The 18,996-nt window shown below is 46.6% G+C and overlaps 1 protein-coding gene across 1 annotated transcript in view; it reads right to left on the minus strand.

Annotated features, from left to right (window-relative positions):
* Window positions 1–10,149: 10,149 nt before the first annotated feature.
* LOC307093125 (uncharacterized protein) overlaps window positions 10,150–18,996 on the minus strand; it is a 59,865-nt gene continuing 51,018 nt past the window's right edge. The window contains exons 7-13 of the mRNA XM_079760893.1: window positions 18,562–18,713; window positions 18,010–18,075; window positions 17,754–17,916; window positions 16,582–16,743; window positions 16,332–16,429; window positions 12,289–12,368; window positions 10,150–10,880 (exon numbers count right to left, since the gene is read on the minus strand). Coding sequence (XP_079617019.1) covers window positions 10,839–10,880; window positions 12,289–12,368; window positions 16,332–16,429; window positions 16,582–16,743; window positions 17,754–17,916; window positions 18,010–18,075; window positions 18,562–18,713 — 763 coding nt within the window. The 3' untranslated portion in view covers window positions 10,150–10,838. The remainder of the gene's footprint in view (window positions 10,881–12,288; window positions 12,369–16,331; window positions 16,430–16,581; window positions 16,744–17,753; window positions 17,917–18,009; window positions 18,076–18,561; window positions 18,714–18,996) is intronic.

Consider the following 18,996-nt stretch of genomic DNA (forward strand, 5'->3'; position numbering starts at 1 on the left):
GAATTGGCACAATCATCGAAGAGATTTATACAAAAGGCTGTCACTTACCATTGCAAGTAAAGGAAGTAGGCAAGATCCAGAAATAATACCTAGTGGAAGTCTTGCCATTGGGAAACCCAAGGATTGGGGAATGAGTGTTTCTTTCAATTAATCCATGTGACCCCCTGTGACATTGTGATTTATCCTTATATATGTGTGTGTGTGTTTGGTCTTCATCTGGCTTCTGTCACAGAGCTCCTAAAACCTTTGGAATTTCTTAAGTGAGGTGAGCCCTAAAGGTGTCGTTTGTTAGGTTAATGAGGTGGGGGCTGGTTGCCAAGAGAACCAACCAAGTGATTAGAGGGTTGGAATTTTCAGTATCACTCCCCTCCCCACCTTCCCCCCACCCCACTTGACCTCCCAGTAGGACCAGATAATGAATCAATCCCCAGTGGCCACTGATGTAATCCATCATGCCTATGCAATAAAGCCTCCAGGCAAACCCAAAAGGACAGGATTCTGAGAGCTTCCAGGTCAGTGAACCAGAACGCTTACATGTGCCACTGTTCCAGGCCCAAACTCCCCAGGGACAGAAGTTCTTTTGTTCGGGACCTTGCCCTAGGTACCTCTTCATTGGACTGTTTATTCATATTGTTACCGGAAAGGGGACCTGGCTCTGAGCGGGTCTGCCTAGGGCTGACTGGTAGTGTCTGGGTTCTTGACTTCGTGCAGGGAAGATTTCACAACATGGATCCAGGCAATTTTGAGGGTTTGTTTATTAAAGCCGGGACAGTGAAACAAGGAAGGCTTAGCATAGAAGAAGCAACAGGAGAGAGCCTAGGCGAGGCTGCTTTAGCTCACTGGGAGGTCAGGGAAAAGGGGGCCTTGGAGACAGGTTCAGGAGTGAGCCGGGATGAGCTGCCACTGCCCATTGCTCTCCTGGTTGCAAATCTCCTGGGGTCCCTTCAGTTTATGAGATGAGCACCTGTGGGGGAGGGAGAAGAGGAAGGGAAAGGTGTAGGCATGCTTTTGTTCACACTGGGTCCTTTGTCTCGAGGGCTTTATTGCTCTCTTGCAAGAACCTTAGTGACACAGGATCTCGCTCATCTAGGGGAAATGATGAACAACATAGACTGATGAACAAGGACAGAACCAGAAACAAGGAGGCATCGATCGGACTATCGGGCCTCAGAGGGAGGATAGGGGAGGGTGGGGGGAGGGGGGAGAGATCAACCAAAGGTCTTGTGTGCATGCATATGAGCCTAACCAATGCTTAAGTTCAACAGAGGGTTGGGGCATCCAAGGGGAGGGGTGTGGGATGGGAATGGGGGGATGAGGACAAATATGTGACACCTTAATCAATAAAGAAATTTAGATGTAATGGTAAAAAAAAAAAAAAAAAAAAAAAAAAAAAGAACCTTAGGGAAGGTTTCCACAGAACATTCATCGGTTTGTTAAGTATGCCCTTTCAGGGTCGTGGTCTCCACTCATTGGTCAGTGCCAGGGCAGAGTGTCATTAGTCACTACAACTGGTCCTGGCCTCGCCCACCTTGTTTTGCTGCTTTTCTGGGCCTGGAGATGAAATACTACTGAGACCTAGATATTATTTCTATGGAGGTAATCTTCTGTATCTGGCTATAAATTGCTTGACCAGTTTGTTCAGCTATCTGTCTCATTTTCCCCATTCTACTTGCTAAGCAATTTTCCTGGCTTCTTACTATCCTGCCTCAGTGGGAGTGGAGATGGGCACAGACATTCTGGAGCGCTATCTGGCAAAGCAGCAAAACTAAGTTATGTGGAAACCCGATGTCCCAGCAATACAACTCCTAGAGAAACTCTCACGTGAAAGGTCTTAAAATCCTAAAAGAGCCCTAGCTGGTTCTGCTCAGTAGTTAGAGCATCAGCCCTAGGACGGTGGGGTCTCGGGTTTGATTCTGGTCAAGGGCACATACTTCAGTTGCAGGCTCGATCCCTGGCCCCAGTCGGGGCATGTGCGGGAGGCAACCAATTGATGTATTTCTCTCACATCAATATTTCTCTCTACCCCTCCCTTCCACTCTCTCTAAAAATCAATGGAAAAAATATCCTCGGGTGAGGATTAACACACAAAAACACCCTTAAACGAATAGAAACAGAAAAAGATGAGATCCACAGAACACATTCATATACTTACAGAGATAAAACAGAACAATATAACTTTCAAGGCTACATTAATATATTAAGGTATAATGAACATCTATTTAGCATATTGAAGTGGGCATGGATGGAGGAGGGATGAGCCTTGGCTCAACTATTGACCCTAGGGTGTTCTGAAATGTGTAACCAACTCAGGCCTCTGCACCTGACATCCAATTAAAAGACCTCTGGGAGAGCAGTGCCCACACTTTGGCATATCAGCATCACTTAGGTTCCAGCCTGTGTCAAAGAGCTTGAGCATCTAAGTTCTTTTTGTTGTTGTTGATCCTCACCCGAGGATATTTTCCCATTGATTTTTTTTTTTTTTTTTTTTTTAGGGAGAGTGGAAGAGAGAGAGAAAGAGAGAGAAAAACATCAACGTGAGAGAAACACATTGATTGGTTGCCTCCTGCAAGAGCCCTGACCAGGACCCAGGTCTGGGAGGAACCTGCATCCAAGGTATGTGCCCTTGACCGGAATTGAACCTGGGACCCTTTGGTCCACAGGCTGACGCTCTATCCACTGAGAAAAACTGGCTAGGGCGAGCCTCTGGGTTCTTTGATGATATTCTGATCCTCTCCCAAGTAACAGAACCACTGTTCTAGGAGAAGAGCTGTGTTATGGGTTAAATTGTGATCCCACCCTCCAATTCACACGTTGAAGTCCTAACCTCAGTACCCCCCGCATGTAACCTTATTTGGAAATTCTGTAGGGTTGTTGTAGATGCAATTAGTTGAGATGACAATATACTGGAGTTACAGTGGGCCCCTAATCCAGTATGACTGGTGTCCTTATAAAAAGGGGAAATTTGGACATTGACATGCACACAGGGAGGACATCACGTGAAGATTAAGGGAGACCACGGGTGACGTGTCTACAACCTCAGAACACCAAAGATTGCCCACAAACCACCGGAAGGCAGGGGAGAGACGTGGAACAGATGCTTCCTCATGGCCCTCAGAAGGAACCAACCCTGCTGAAACCTTGATCTTGGACTTCTGGCCTCCAGAAATGTTAGGGAATAAATGTCTGTTCTTTAAGCCGCTTTGTTTGGGGTGATTTATTACAGCAGTCCTAGGAAACAATTATAGGGGTTAGCCCCTCCTTGGCGTGTGTATCTGGCTTGATCCGCTGCCTGGTGAGTGAGTTTTGAGGGCACAGCCAAGCCTGTACGGCTGTTCCCGAGAAGAGCTCACCATCAGAGTTTCCAGGCCAGCCTGCCCTCCAGGTTTAAGACTGAAGCCACAGCAAACCCTCAGCTACTCTAGTGGTGTCTCTGACTCCTTGCACCAGATCGCAGGCCTGAATATTCTCAATATGGGTCCCTGCAGTGCAGACAGCTCCATTCTGGTAAGGGATGAAGATAAAAGAAAACAGCTTCGTGCTTGATGCACTAAGGTTTTGCTCAGCCCTGAACAGGGAAGTGCTCAGGAGCAGCTTCCCTTTGGTTTCCATCTGGTCTACCCTGTGGCATAGCAAAGGGACCTCTCCTCCTGCTGAAAGAGGCCCCCACCCGACCCAGGCAGACAACCTCTATCCTTGTTGGATGTGTTGGGTGAGAGCTGGCGATGATGAACTGTTGATGTTGGACCTGGTGTTGGGGAGAGAGCAGCCTGCTTTCCTTAAAGCTTGTTCACATAGTGGGCTTTCAAACTAAGCATGCCCAGTGCAAACCTACCCCTCCCTCGCTGGGTGACCACAGGCAAGCCACTTGGCCCTTCAACTCCTCAGTTTCCTCATCTGCAAAAAAGGAACTACTGGTACTTCCTCCCAGAGTGTGGTGAGAATTCAATAAAAGAGAGGTGTGTTTTCAATCCTTTTTCATCGGGCACCTGTGAAAATGATTGCATTGGTCAGGCTGGAGGCCATGTTTCCTGTGGCAGGGTGGGAGTGGGGCACCAGCCTCTGGCAAGTCCTGCCAGTGGTTGAAGGGCTGGGGGCTCCCTCTCTTCACTGACTGTAACCTTTCAGGGCACGCTGGATTGAAGTGCCAGGTTGGGAAGCTATGAATTGATGCATGTGCATGCTTGGCACCAGGGCTGGCATTTACCAAGGGCTCACAAATGGTTGAACTGTGACTGTAATCTGGACAATTTGGAAGTCTGGAGATGCCACCTGGCAGGGGCCCATCAATGGCCTGTAACAATTGCGAAGAACAAAACCACTCAGTCCTCACCAGGCATAATGGGCCCTCTTTTCCCAAAGATTTAAAATGTTAGTCCTATGGAAATGGGGGTGGGGACAGCAGAAATAGCAGTTCTATCCCACAAGCCAGAGCTCCAGGGGTTCCTGCAGTTGCTCTACAAGAACCCTGTGACTTATCACCAAGATCAACACCAGTGAGCTCTGCTCATGCCTGGCACACACAGAAGAGGCTGAGTCTGAGAGTCCTGAGACGGGGCTGCTGATGGCTGATCTTGAGTTTTTAACCTGGCCAGCACCTGCCCTTAGCCAGCACCCAGTGAGGAGGAGCTATAGGCACCCCAGATCTGTCTGCCATCTTCCCCCTCACTCCTGGCTTCTCTATCACCCATGCCTGTCCTCCCCCCCCCCGCCCCCACCCCGCCGACTGCAGACTTTAATCTGTTTGTTCTGACCTACCCTGCCTCCCACGCTATGAGACTTGTTTTTTCTGCGTCTGCTGCTCTATTCACTTCTTGGTGCCCCAATTGTTCTTGACCTTAGCCAATCCCAGCCCCTGAAGCTCCACCTTGATGCCAGCTGACCTGTCCTCCCACCCCCACCCCACACTGCCTCCTGACCTTGGCTCTCTCTAGGAGGCACTGAGCTAATCAGGCTGATTATCGCCCAGGTCCAAATCCATTTTCCTTGGTTACAACACACAGTAAATTTCCTTCGCCGCCTGGCTCCCTGTGAGCCCTGCCTCTTGTCAGGCAGCCTGCCTTAGGAAGTCAGCATCCTGCATCCTCCCCTCCCCTCCCCCGCCTGATGTATCATCACGGATGAATCAGGCCTGCCTGACCCCAGGGGTGTCATCTAAACACCATCTCCAAAGTCACTTCACCCTCAGCGACAAAACACAATTGTCACATCTTCCCAGATCTAATAAATCCTCTGGGGTTCTGATTGCCAAGGTCCTTACTGTTTTCCAAAAGAATATGCTCTAATCTGTGTGCGAGAGGGCTGAATTTTAGAGGATGCTTTGGAAATAATTTCCCTCTTCTCTACACAGTCTGAGGATGAATTAGCAGCCTTAGTCTTCGTTCACCATCAGGGGATGGCCCTTGAACTTCCAGCCTCATTTCATACTTGTCCCACCCCCAGGGTCTTTGGGTGACTGAAAGCCACAGGAAAAGACCCAGAGAAGAAAAAGAAGGAAGACCAGGATGCTGTCTTTATTCCCAAACCCAGGCCCCCTGGGATGGAGAAAAAAGCTATGCTGACCATTTCCTCTGTCTTGATCCCTTCTAGAGAGAGTGAGGTTTGGCTGTGGGAGGAAGGGAGAAAAGAGGAAACCAGAATGTATATGTGCCCTGGGCATGCACGGCTTGTGCTAGATTCTATTGCCGGAACCCAGTGCTTTCCAGAGGACCGGAGACAAGCATGTGTGACACAAGTAGAGAATAATAAGAATGCAATTATGTTATGTTGACACAAGCCACAAAGGCCACAGACGGGTTGGATGAATGTGACAGGAGATGCTTTAAAAAACATTGTGGAGATGAATCTTGATTCAATTAAATGTAACAACCATCAATAGCATCTTCTATGCACAAGGTACTGTGTTAGGTGCTATGGGGGTACGGAGGGGAACAAAGCCCCACGTGTACCGTGAGGGGATAGTTATGTAGGGAATATTATCAATGTGATATAAAAAGATACATAACAGTGTTAAGAAGTACTCTGGCCTGAATGTCTGTGTCCCCACCCCCAAAGCCTAATCCCCAACGTGACGGCATTTGAAGAGGGGGCCTTTGGGAGTTAGATAAGATCATGAAGGTGGGGCCCTGGTATGATGGAATTAGTTCCTTTATAAAAATAGACACCAGCCCTAGCTGGTTTGGCTCAGTGGATGGAGCATCAGCCTGCGGACTGAAGGGTCCCAGGTTCGATTCCGGTCAAGGGCATGTACCTTGGTTGTGGGCACATCCCCAGTGGGGGGTGTGCAGGAGGCAGCTGATCAATGTTTCTCTCTCATTGATGTTTCTAACTCTCTATCCATCTCCCTTCCTCTCTGTAAAAAAATCAATAAAATATATATTTTTAAAAATAAAATAAAAATAGACACCAAAGAGCTTGTTCCTCCCCACCCCCCACAAAAAAGCAGTCATGTGATCACAAGGTGAGAATGTGGCCATCTGCAGAAGAAAGCCTTTACCGGAACACAGGCTTGCTGGCAGCCTAATCTTGGACTTCCAGCCTCCAAAACGGCAAGAAAATTAATAATTGTTGTTTAAACCACCCAGGATGTGATATTTTGTTATGGCAGCCTGAGCTAAGACAGGGAGACATAGATGAGACAGATGAATTGTGAGGAGTTGTATCAGAGAGGCTTTCCTGGAGGAAGTGGAATTATAGCTGCAGGATGAATCAGGTTCTAGAGAGGAAGGTGTGGGAAGGGCATTTCAGGCTGAAGAAGCGGCTGAGGGGAGAGGGTGGCATTTCAGCAGAGCATGCGGTGGAGAGATGAAGCCACGGGGGAAGGGGGGCCCCAATCCCAGGGACCTTGAAAACCACTCTGAGGAGTGTAGATCTTGCTTTAAAAAGAGCAGGTGAGCCCTGGCCCGTGCGACTCAGTTGGCTGAGTGTCACCCCATGCACAGAAAGGTTGCTGGTTTGATTCTTGGTCAGGGCACATACCCAGGTTGGGGGGTTGATCCTGGGTCAAGGTGTAATTTTTCTCTTCTCTCTCTCTCTCTCCCCCCCCCCCCCAATCAATAAAAACTTTTTTTTTAAAGAGCAGGTGAACAGCATAATTGGGAAAGAGCCAGTGGCTTCGGCAGGAAGGAGTGATGGTCAGGAGGGCAGGCCACAGGGAGAGTCACCAGGAGCAGACAAGGCTGCTGCTGGGCCAGCGGTGATGGCCCTAAACAGGCCCATGGTCCAGGCAGGAGCAGTACCAGAGGGGGAGCCATGGCACCTGGAACTGTGTGACTGGGGCGATGTAGGAGCCAGAGGTGAGCCTGGAGGGGTGGTTCTCAAACTCCTATTTGCTTTTAAGCCCCCGCCAGGTCCTCCTCTCCGTGTCTGAGTGTGTCCACTTCTAACCTTTTTTTGTGCATCTCTATGCATTTAGATTTCCCTGATTCTACAAAGTGGTGGGGCCTTCCTTTCGTCTTGCCCCTAGTCAAACCCATCACTCTTTTAAGGTTGGAAGAGGAGAGAGGAAGGAGAGACTTAACAGAGAAAGGCTATGGAAAGAGAGAATTGTGAGGGGAAAAGTTGACGTAACAATAACTGTTTTCTTTCTTTCTAGAACCTTCTGTGAGCCAGGTTTTGTTCCAAAGACTTTACATGTACTAACCCAGTGAATCCCAAGAGCAGCCCCACAAGGAGGGCACATAACTGATGGTCAGGAACACAGACACGACTGGTTTATTATCTCAGCTTTACAATCCACTGGCTGCAGGATCCTGGGCAAGTTACTGGATGTCTCTTTGCCTCAGCTCCCTCACCTGGGTGATGGGGATGATGGAAGTTCCCACTCCGCAGGGTTGTAGGGAATATGTGAGTTAAAATATACAACACTTAGAACGGTGCTTGGCACAAGGTGAGTGGTCACTCAGTTTTTCCATCTGAGAGAACTGAGGTCCAGAGAGAAGTTACTTTCCCAAGCTCACCCAGGTGGCTGGATAGCTCACCCAATGTTGGACCTGGGCCAGCTATGAATTTAGTCACTCTAGTCTTCCTCGCCATGGAGCAGATGTGAGGAGAGAGCTGGATGGGGCTGAGCCAGGTAATATGGTTTCAGACTGGATGTGGAGTGTATAGACCCTTTAAGTCCCCCCTCGCATGGCCACTGATACCTGGGCCTGTGGGAGGTGGTTCTGACGGTAAAGACACCTGATTCAGTCCATGCTACAGACTAAATGTGTGTTTCCACCACAAAAGCATATGTTGAAACCTAATTCCCAGTGTGATGGTGTTAGGAGGTGGGGCCTTTTGGGAGGTGATTAGGTCAATCTGGAATGGGATTAGTGCCCTTCTAGAAAATGCCCACGAGAGCTCGCTCGTCCTCTCCACCACGTGTGTTTACAGAAAAGGACAGGGGTCTGCGAACCAGGAAGCAGGTGCTCACCAGACGCCAAATCTGTTCATACTATGACCTTAGACTTTTCAGCTTTCAGAACTGTGAGAAACAAATGTCTGCTGTGTATAAGCCAGCTGTCGATGATATTCTATAACATAAGACTGAACCGACTAAGACAACCCAGTTTTAGGAGCTGGGGGATTTTATGGCAAATATGGGAATGAACCAAGCGAAGCCTAAAGATCTAATGAGGGAGGTCGGGAGGGAATGGCAGGGAGCTGCTGAACGGTACCTGCAGATGCTCTAAGCGTCCATGAGGGGGCAGCAGAGCCCAGGCTCTTTCTTAGGTTAAGGTTAAGTGTTCTGTGGAAGAGACCTTCCAGCACAAAATGAATCCTGGGCTGCATGGCAGGAATAGTACTAAAGCATTCTAAAAATGTTAAAAATCACAGAGATGAGGGGGACTTTATCAACAACCCAGTCCTTATTTAGCACAAGGCAAGACTAAGTCCAACTGGTCAAATCCGATTTCCCCAAATTTAACCAAGGGAGTTAATGAGAAAGCAGGAAATAGAACCCAAGACTCCATCTCTTCAGATCTATGGGAAGAGCCCATTTCCAGAAGAACTTGGTTCTCTCAGTAGGAAGTGAGTCCCTATGTCATGTGAGTGAGTGTGCGTGGGATCTTCTTGGCATCCTCGATGGTCAACCAGTGATGCCAGGGAAGGTCAGAGATGGCACTCTTCTTGGCTGCAAATTTCCCTTTTGTCATCTTGAGATCAAACTCATCAGAACCTACATCCTGGAGGAGAGAAGGGGAGGAGGAGAGAGCCTGGCAGGTGAGAAACAGGAGCTTGTATAGGTGTTGACTGGAAATGGTAAACATGAAACATTTCATAAAATTGCTTGTATTGTTTTTAGTTATTAAAAATACTAGAGGCCCGGTGCACAAAATTCGTGCATGGGGGGGAGGGGAGGTGTCCCTCAGCCCAGCCTGCACACTTTCCAATCTGGGATCCCTCTCACAATCCAGGACTGCTGGCTCCCAACTGCTCGCCTGCCTGCCTGCCATATTGCCCCTAACTGCTACTGCCTGCCAGCCTGATCACCCCCTAACCATTCCCCTGCCAGCCTGATCAATGTGTAACTGCTCCCTTGCCAACCTGGTCACCCCCAACTGTCCTCCCCTGCAGTACTGGTCACCCCTAACTGCCCTCCCCTCAGGCCTGGTCCCCCCACAACTGCCCTCCTCTGCAGGCCTGGTCCCCTCCAACTGCCCTCCCCTGCAGGCCTGGTTGCCCCCAACTGCCCTTCCCTGCCAGCCATCTTGTGGTGGCCATCTTGTGCCCACATGGGGGCAGCCATATTTGACCACATGGGGGCGGTCATCTTGTGTGTTGGTGTGATGGTCAATTTGCATATTACCTCTTTATTAGATAGGACTAGAAGACCGATGCATGAAAATTCATGCAGGAATGGGCCTTCCTTTCCCTGGCTGCTGGCACCGCCTTTCCACTCCGGCCCCGGAGCTGCCTCTTTCCACTCCGGCCCCACCTTCCCACACTGCCCAGAGGCCCTGAGTGGCTGGGGCGGTCTGGAACACCTGAGTCATCGCCATGGCGACAACACAAGCATTCCGCCCCCTTCCCCCCGCCACTCGGCACCTGCGTATGCAAATTAACCTGCCATCTTTGTTGGGTTAATTTGAATACACACTCCTGATTGGCTGGTGGGTGTCGCAAAGGTATGGTCAATTTGCATCTTTCTTTTTTATTAGTGTAGATATGATAATATTGACTAACAAAAAAACCCAGGCTCTGTAGATAAAAAGAACTTTAAAAACACTCAATCTTATATACTAAAAATGCTATACATTAAAAAAACATGTTTTTCATGAAGAGGTGATTCAATAAAGTTTACAAGATGATTTTATATAATGGAGAGTTTGAAGGATCACCACTGTAAACCAGTTGATGAGAATGCTGTCCTTGGTGCTGAAGCTGGACATAGAGGAGGAAGAACCTCCCCAGAAAGAGCCGAAGGAACTCGCTTGAGGTCATGACAAGTCCATTGGGATTCCATGGTGTTTCTATTTGATTCTCAGAAATGTAGTCTCTCTTCTCCTCTTCTTAATTTATTTTCTTTTGTAAAAATATATTTTTATTTATTTCAAAGAGGAAGGGAGAGATAGAAACATCAATGATGAGAGAGAATCACTGGTCAGCTGCCTCCTGCACGTCCCCAACTGGAGATGGAGCCCGCAACCCGGGCATGTGCCCTGACTGGGAATCAAACCATGATCTCCTGGTTCATAGGTCAACACTCAACCACTGAGCCATGCTGATTGAGCCTTCCTTATTTCTTATCATGTTCTTGTGGGATGCTCTCAATGGAGAAATGTTCCATGAAACTTAGCTGAATGGAGATCTCCTCATTTCCAGACCCCACAGCTCCATGTGAAATTTCTTTTGCCTTAGAATGATGTCATCATCACCTCAGGCCTCTTAATTTGTATCTGTAAAGAGAGTGAGAACCAGGTGAAGGTTGGGCCCATGAGAAACCTGGAATTTGGGAGCATGAGAGTCTTGGAAAAAGGGAAGCATTCAATTTAGAACTTATTCTATTAATTGGAGTCTAGCACAAACCAACAGTTTCCCTCCACTCTCCCCTACTCCCAAATTAGGTCAGTTTAAAAGTGTCCTAGCTAAGGAGTTCACCTCTGCAACAAGGTTGTCTCTAGGGAAGAGAACCAGTGCCTGAAGCCAATCACATCCCTGAATTGAGAATATTTTGAGGGTATTTCTTCTGCCCTCAAATATCCACCCAGTCAAAATAAAAGTGGCAATCAAGGAATTGTCACCCCTTACCTAAGTGACCTATCTTGGCTTCAATTATAGTGAGACAACCTGACATTATGTACCTCTTGAGGTGATGCAATACCATTATCTATGATGTATGCTTAACAAAAATGGTTAAGGTGAGTGTAATCAAGCCTGTTGACCAAATTGCCAGTTTATAGGAAATACAAAGGATTGAGGGACACGTTAAATTACATCATAAGGAAATAATTAGACAAATCCAGAATGTGGAGCATTCCTTAAGACAACCATCTTGGACTCTTACAAAAACCAATACAGGGGTTGACAAAAGTAGGTTTACATTTGTGAGTATGCAAAATACAGAGTTTATTCTTACATTATTATTTATTCATAATTGTATTATTTTCCATACAAACAACTATAAACCTAGTTTTGACCACCTCGTATATTTAAAAAAGGTAGGAGCCAGTAGTTGGTTAAAAGACCAAAGAGACACAACAGAAGTCAGTTAGTGAAATTTGTGGTATTCACATTTGGAAAAAACTGGTTATAAGAGATGTTCTTGGGATAATTTGAAAAATGGATATTGGATGATATTCTAGAACATTATCCAATAGTACCTGAGAGTGTGTACTAATGTGTAATAATGTTTGCAACTGACTTCCAAATGGTTCAGCAAAAATTGATGTGAATATATATGGCAACATGTTAAACATTATAGATTTAGATGAGTACATAGGTATTTACCACACTATTATTTTGACTTTCATGGTGTTTGAAAATTAAAATAACTAAGTAATTTGGTCATCTAGGGCATAAAAGTGCAGAAGGAAACCTCTGAGCCTGAAGCCTCAGGGTCTTAAAAGGACAGACCTCACCTTGCTGCTTGGCTCTCTTCCCCCACCTGCTGCCATCCCAAGTTATGTCCCTTTTCCAGCAGGGCAGGCCTGGATGATCACCTGGACTAACAAATTATAAACATGACTTTGCTTTCTCAAAGATCCTACCATGGTGTGGTGGTGATGGTGGTTGTGGGGGTTGGGGGGAGGGGGGATGGGATCTCAGAGCGGGGGAAGGTGAGCCTCTCATGCAGACCCTTCTTACCTTCTTTTTAGAATCTATGTGGTCCAGGGAGGGCTGGAAGTTACTATAGATGGAATCCAGGTTGAGGGAGTTCTGTGGTTCTAGACAGGGAGAAAGCCCCACGTAAGCACATGGTTGGGAAGACAAGCTCTCATCTCTCCCTTTAATCCCACCCGCTGCCGGATGAGGGGCATGTCCCCACTTCGCAGGACCCTGAAAAGTATTTGCAAACATGAGAAGCTACATTGATTTTTAAAAAATGTAAAAAATCTGCCGAAACCGGTTTGGCTCAGTGAATAGACCGTCGGCCTGCGGACTGAAGGGTCCTAGGTTCGATTCCGGTCAAGGGCATGTACCTTGGTTGCGGGCACGTCCCCGGTAGGGGGTGTGCAGGAGGCAGCTGATCGATGCTTCTCTCTCATCGATGTTTCTAACTCTCTATCCCTCTTCCTTCCTCTCTGTAAAAAATCAATAAAATATATTTTAAAAAATGTAAAAAATCACATTTAAAAATCCAACAATGAAAAGCCATAAGTGCTTCTTTGCAAGCAGCTTCTCAAGTTCATGAAGTCCAACAAGATTTGGCTTGGCTTGGGGTGCCGTTTGATAGCTTTAGGATATTGACTGCCCCAATTCATGAACAGCGGCTTTTTAAAAAATAGGTTTTCTACCATGTTTTAAAATCAAGTTTTATCATTTTCCTTGGTCTTAAACATCCTTTGTTAAGTTCTAGGTGCTGTATTTTTATATTACACTAGAGGCCCAGAGCACGATTAAATTGTGAGCGTGTAGGGTCCCCTAGGCCTAGCCTGCCATGAGGGCCATGTCTGCTGCCCTGCGATGCCTCCCACGCTCTGTGGACGCTGCTGGCACCCCGGGGTGGCGGTTGGGGTAGAGGAGGGTAGGACCCCAGACCCCGCTGCTGGCACCTCGGGCCTCACAAGCTCCTTTGTACCTGGCTGGTCCCCACTCCTCTCTCCCCAGTGTTGAGTGTCTGATCCCTTGGCTGCTCCAAACCGTTTGGCTCTTTCCTTAGTAACAGCTTTTACTTTCTGCCTCAATTCCTCTCCCAGCTCGGGCCCTTCCCCCACACGCGCCTCACCCTTACCGCTGTGGGAGCACCTCCACTTGTCACCTGGGGTCCGGTGTTGCGCTCCCTCCCCGCCTGCCTGGCGCCCATACTCCCCCCTGCCCTCTTCGCCACACGGCCCCGCCCACCCACCACCGGGACCCATCAGTGCACCTCCTGGTGACCAGTCTTTGGTCGTTATGGCCTTAGGGCCATTGTGTTTTTATTATATAGATCATCTGTTTGTTGCTGATGCATAGAAATGCAATTCACTTTATAAAAATTGATCTTATATCTGACAACTTAGCTAAATTCTGTTAATTTTAGTGATTTAACATTCTTTTGGGTTTTACATAAGACAATCACATCAGCAAATGACAGATTTATATTTTTCTTTCCAATCTTTAAATAGTTTAATTTTTTTTAATTTTATTTTTTTTTAGTATTCTGTTCAGGACACCCAGGACAATAATTAATAGAATTGGTGAGAGAAGACATCTGTGACTTGCTCCTGGTTCAGTATAGAAGTTGACAAACTACCACATGTGAGCCAAATTCAGCTTGCTACTTATTTTTATATGACCCACAGCTAAGAATTTTTTTAAAATTTAAGTGGTGAAAAAAATGTTAATAGAACAAAACCACACCCATTCACTTATATATTGTCTATGTCTGTTTGCATGTTACATCCACAGAGTTGAGTAGCTGTGACAGAGATCGTATAGCCCACAGGCCCCAAATATACCCTTTATAAAAATGTTTGCTGTCCTGGTTGGTTTGCTAACTGGTTAGAGCGTCAGCCTGTGGACCCAAGGGTTGATGCTTTTATTTCCGGTCAAGGGGAGTGCCTCCATTGCAGGCTGGACCCCTAGCCCCAGTGGGGGTGCATGTGGGAAGCAATGAATCAATGTGTGTGTGTGTCTCTCTCTTCCCTCCTCCCTCTTCTCCACTCTCTCTAAAAAAAAAATCAATGGAAAAAATATCCTTGGGTGAGGACTAAAAAAAAAAAAAAAAAGTTTGCCAACCCCTAGATAAATGGAATGACTTTTAATGTTTTATCATTGAGAATAATTTTTGTGTGTTTGTGTGGATGCCTTTACCAGAAAGTGGAAATTCTGTTTCTAATTGGATGACTTTTTCTGATGAGCAGACATGTATTAAATTCTTTATTTTGCATCCATTGAGGTGATGATAGGTTTCTTCTTATTCTGGTAATGTAGTGAATTTATAAACAGTTTTTCTAATCTTCAGCTAACTCTGTTTTCTAGAATAAACTCAAGTAGTTTTGTTTTCATACCTGATGAATTTGGTGTGCTAATTTTTTGTTTGGCATCTTTGTATCTATGTGCACAGTGAGTTTGGTCTTTACATTTTGGCCTATTAATTATTTAGAAACTTTAAGGACATTTCCAAAGATATAGGATTTGTGTTTTTGTTTTCCAGAAATATTTTTTGTTATTGATTTCTAATTCACTTGCATTGTAGTCATATACTACAGTCTGATTTAAATAACTTTAAAACAATTATTGAGCCCTAGCCGGTTTGGCTCACTGGCTAGAGCGTTGGCCTGCGGACTGAAGTGTCCTGGGTTCGATTCCGGTCAAGGGCATATGCCCTGGTGGTGGGCTCGATCCCTAGTAAGGGGTGTGCAGAAAGCAGTCCATCAATGATTCTCTCTCATCATTGATGTTTCTCTCTCTCTCTCTCTCTCTCTCTCTCTCTCTCTCTCTCTCTCTCTCTCTCTCTCTTTCCCCCCTCCCTTCCTCTTTGAAATCAATGAAAGTATATTTAAAAAAAAAAAAAAGGAAAGGAAAGGAAAACAATTATTGAGAATTTTTTCTGGCTTTGTGTGTGGTGATTCTTACAAGTTTTCCATATAGTCGTGTAATGAATGTATACTCTCCAGTTGTTGAATGTAGTCTGTCTATAAAAATTATAATAAGGCTGTTATTTATTTTGTATGAAACTTACATATTCTTGATTGATATTTTTGCCTGCTTGATCAATCAATTACTAAGAGAAAAATTTAAAAAAATCTCACCGTGTTGGTGAATTAATCAATTTTTACTTGTAGTTTTGTCAATATTTGCTTTATATATTTTAAAGCTGTATTAATAGGACTCACAATTTAGACTTGTCATATTTTCTTAAAAAACTAAACAATTTCCCAGTAGATATTGATCATTTTTTATCCCTAGTAATTCTTTTTGCCTTAGGGTTTATTTGCCCACAATGAAATAGCTTTATATAGAACAACAGCTATTTTGGTATTAGTCTCTTTTGTCTTTCTCCATACTCCTGTTTTCATCCTGACTCTGTGCTTGTATTTTACATGTGCCTTTCACCCACAGTGAATAGATTTTTAAGAATCTACTCTTTTAATTGGTGTGTTTAACCAATTTATACTTATTATAGTTATTGATATGGTTGGATTATTTTCTATCTTATTTTGTGCTATTTGTCATACTCTTTCCCTTTTTTTGTTTCACCTTTCTTGTCTTTTTGTGGAGAGACTAAAATGTTTTCCTCATTCCAATTTTCCCCTTCTTTAGAATTTAAAGGCAATTTTTAGAAACATTCTCATTCCATTTTTCTTTTAAAGACTCAATTTCTAGACATTTAAACATGTACATTTAACCTAACAAAACCTATCATTAATCACTTTACTGAGCTATAAGCCACCTATTCGTGAGGTTACCCACTCCTAGGTGCTTATCTGTATTCACCTATGCACAGTTTTGTGTTCTAGAGAAATCTATGACCATCAAATAACCTGAGACACCCCTCCCCATGGTTTAATGATGCTGTGCCCATACTTGTGCCCCATCCAGGGCCTTGCAGGAGCCAGTGGTAGAAATAGGGTTGCAGATGTGGAACCAAATGTTTTGGAGATGAAAATGCTTTTCCCTGTTGCTCCTTCAAGCCCCTCCCACATGCCTCAGTTGTGTGTCTCCAAACTTGGAGATATTTTTAGCGCACTGAGAATGTCTAATACCTTCATAGATGTCAAAGCCAATGTTTTGGAAGGTCCCAGGGGCTGGTCCACCATCCTCCTCATGCCAGTTGTACAACTGAGTCACTTTGGACTTTTGTCTGTTGATAGAAACACCAGAGAGATCCCATTTTGAGTAGAGAATGGGGAGGACTGGTTCTGTTCACCTCAAGGATAAAATGATTAAAGGCAGGGGAATCAGAAAAGGAGGAGGAGCTGCAGGCAAAGAGAAGAGGCAGCGGCAGTGGCTTACTTTTTCACTTCTCTCTTGGAGCGGAACATGAACACCAGGAGGATGACGAGGACCACCAGCACCACTGCGCCCACTGCCCCCAGGAGCCCGTACACCAGGTTCTTCTTGGTGCTAATCTCACAGGTTTCCCCACTGTACCAAGCAGTGTCTGTGTTCAGGCAGCTGAGATGGAGAAAAGGTGCAGGTGGGAAGAGGGAGTCATTCAGAGTCAGGGCCAACCAATGCCTGCAGTCCCCCAGTCTCAGAACTGGCCCTGACCCCGTGGGTGCTTAATGAGAAGGTGAAGAAGAGATTTTTGGGGTGCAGAGCAAGGCGCCCTGAGGGGATGAACCGAGGCAAAGTCCAGCTTCTATGGGTGGGCCTTAAATAGGCCTAATACCCAGCTCTAGGCCTTCAGGTTTTGCAACCCAAGACCTACAACAGTTGGCCCAACTCGGGCTTCCCTGGGCTATACCCAGGAACTTGAGGACCCAACAGAAACTCTTTCATCAACACATTAATCAGCTTCGTTTTCGGCCTCCCTCTCTATGGGGAAGAACAATCCCCCAGGCCAGACCCAGAACACCTCTGAAGCAACTCCTCTTCCCTGGAGATGCCCTTTCTAAGCCCTGTTCCTTTCCTCCCTGCGACAACCTGTAAACTCCTCTGCCAGGAAGCCTTCCCAGAATAACTACTCAGGCCTTTGCATATGTGTGACTCCTTCAGCCATACCTGGTGCTCCAGCTGCTCTCCCTTTGGGTTAGTTTCAGTAGGCAATGTTTTTCTTTGCGTTCCTCCTCCCTTAGCATTCACAGGCTTTCCACCCTTCCCATGTAGGTGTGACTTCTATATCCATGTCACCAGCAGGGGCTGTTGAACTCTCCCTGGAAGCCAGGCCCTGTCCTCCCATCTGACTGGGAGCTTCTCAAGGTTGGGGCCTTCCTTCTGCTTCCTCAGAGCTCGACACTGTCCTCAGCCTCACTGGACACACACCCAGGGAACCGAACCACTCCCAGCTCATTCTGGACCTGGCCTTGGGGCTCCCCATGAATGTCCTTTGTGGTTGGCTGGATTTAGGAAAGTCCAGGACTCACTCCATAACCTTGGCCTCCAGGTCAAATTGAGGAGTGAGGTGGGTGTTGGGGGATGGGGGGAAGAGAAGCAGGCCTGAGGTGAGATAGTGGGACTCTCACTAGCATTTCGGGCCACTGCGCTCCAACTTGCACGTCCCAGCGTTGCAGTTCAAGGAGGCATTGAAACCAGGCACGCAGCGGCTGACGCACTTTGGTTGCTGGTCCTTGTACTCCACAAAGAAGTATTCAGCCAAGTCTTTCCCAGCCCTTTTCCGGCAGTCCTCTGAGGGGGCATGAAGGGGACATGATCAAGAGTCTGGGAGTGCTGCCCGTCTCCCGCCCCCCCCCCCCTCCCCAAAGCCCCTGGGTCACCTACCTTCAGGGCTGTATTGTATGGAAAGGTTTTTCACCTCTGTGGCAGTTTTATTGAAGCACAGAGCGGCTGTGAAGGAGACACAAAGTCCCTGATGAGCTTGTTTAGAGTGGCTCAGGTGTGTGTGTGGGGGGAGGGCATGGGGCTGTGATGGGGGAGGTGGAAATCAGTTCTGCAAAGAGGGAATACTAGCCTCACATCCAACTCTCCAGAACCATGACTCTCCAAGTGTCTTTCTTCTCCCATTCCATCCTTGGCCAAGATTCCCAAAATGCTCGTTGCATTGAGAAACATCAACATTGGGTAATAAGCTAGGCTCATCCTCATTTCCCTGCAGACTCGGGATGTAGCACACCTGCCTCTGCAGGTCTCCCTTCAGAGCCTCCCTTGGCATCTGCCAGTCCAAGTGACAAGCTTTGGGACTGATTCCTGTTCTCTCAGTGTCCTCTTGCTTCCCTCATCTGCCTCTTTCCCCTCCCCCAACCCAGGCATCTCAAAACTTAAAGATTCTTTGAAGGCCTCCTCATGCCCCTCCCCAGAAGCCTAGGAATTTACTTGCGCAGGAATCATTCCTCATTATTTGTTGTTGAGTTATATTCCTAATTGTTTTCTCTATCTCTTCGGTGAACTTCTTAAACTCTTCCTGGTATTCTGAGTTGGACTTGGCCTGCAGAATGACATCATGCTGCACCACCACACTGCCAGAACTGAGGAGAGAGAGAAAGATATCCTTGGTCATCCCCCTGGGTGCTAATGGGTGCTCATCTCTCCAATCCCTTCCCCAGGTGAGCTTTGCCCTCTCTGCCTCCATGGGAAGGCAGAGCTGGGAGAGGATGGTTGAAAATGAAGACCCAATGTCTACTGGGTGAAGGCTCCATTCCAGGCACTGTGCTAGGCATGTCACTATAGGACCCCTATCACCTGTGCCTAAGAGGACTGTCTACAAAGGTGGAAGACTCAGGGAGGGCTCAGGGATGAAGATGAACAGAG

The sequence above is a fragment of the Cnephaeus nilssonii genome (genome assembly GCF_951640355.1).
Source record: "Cnephaeus nilssonii genome assembly, chromosome: 2".
Taxonomy (NCBI): domain Eukaryota; kingdom Metazoa; phylum Chordata; class Mammalia; order Chiroptera; family Vespertilionidae; genus Cnephaeus; species Cnephaeus nilssonii.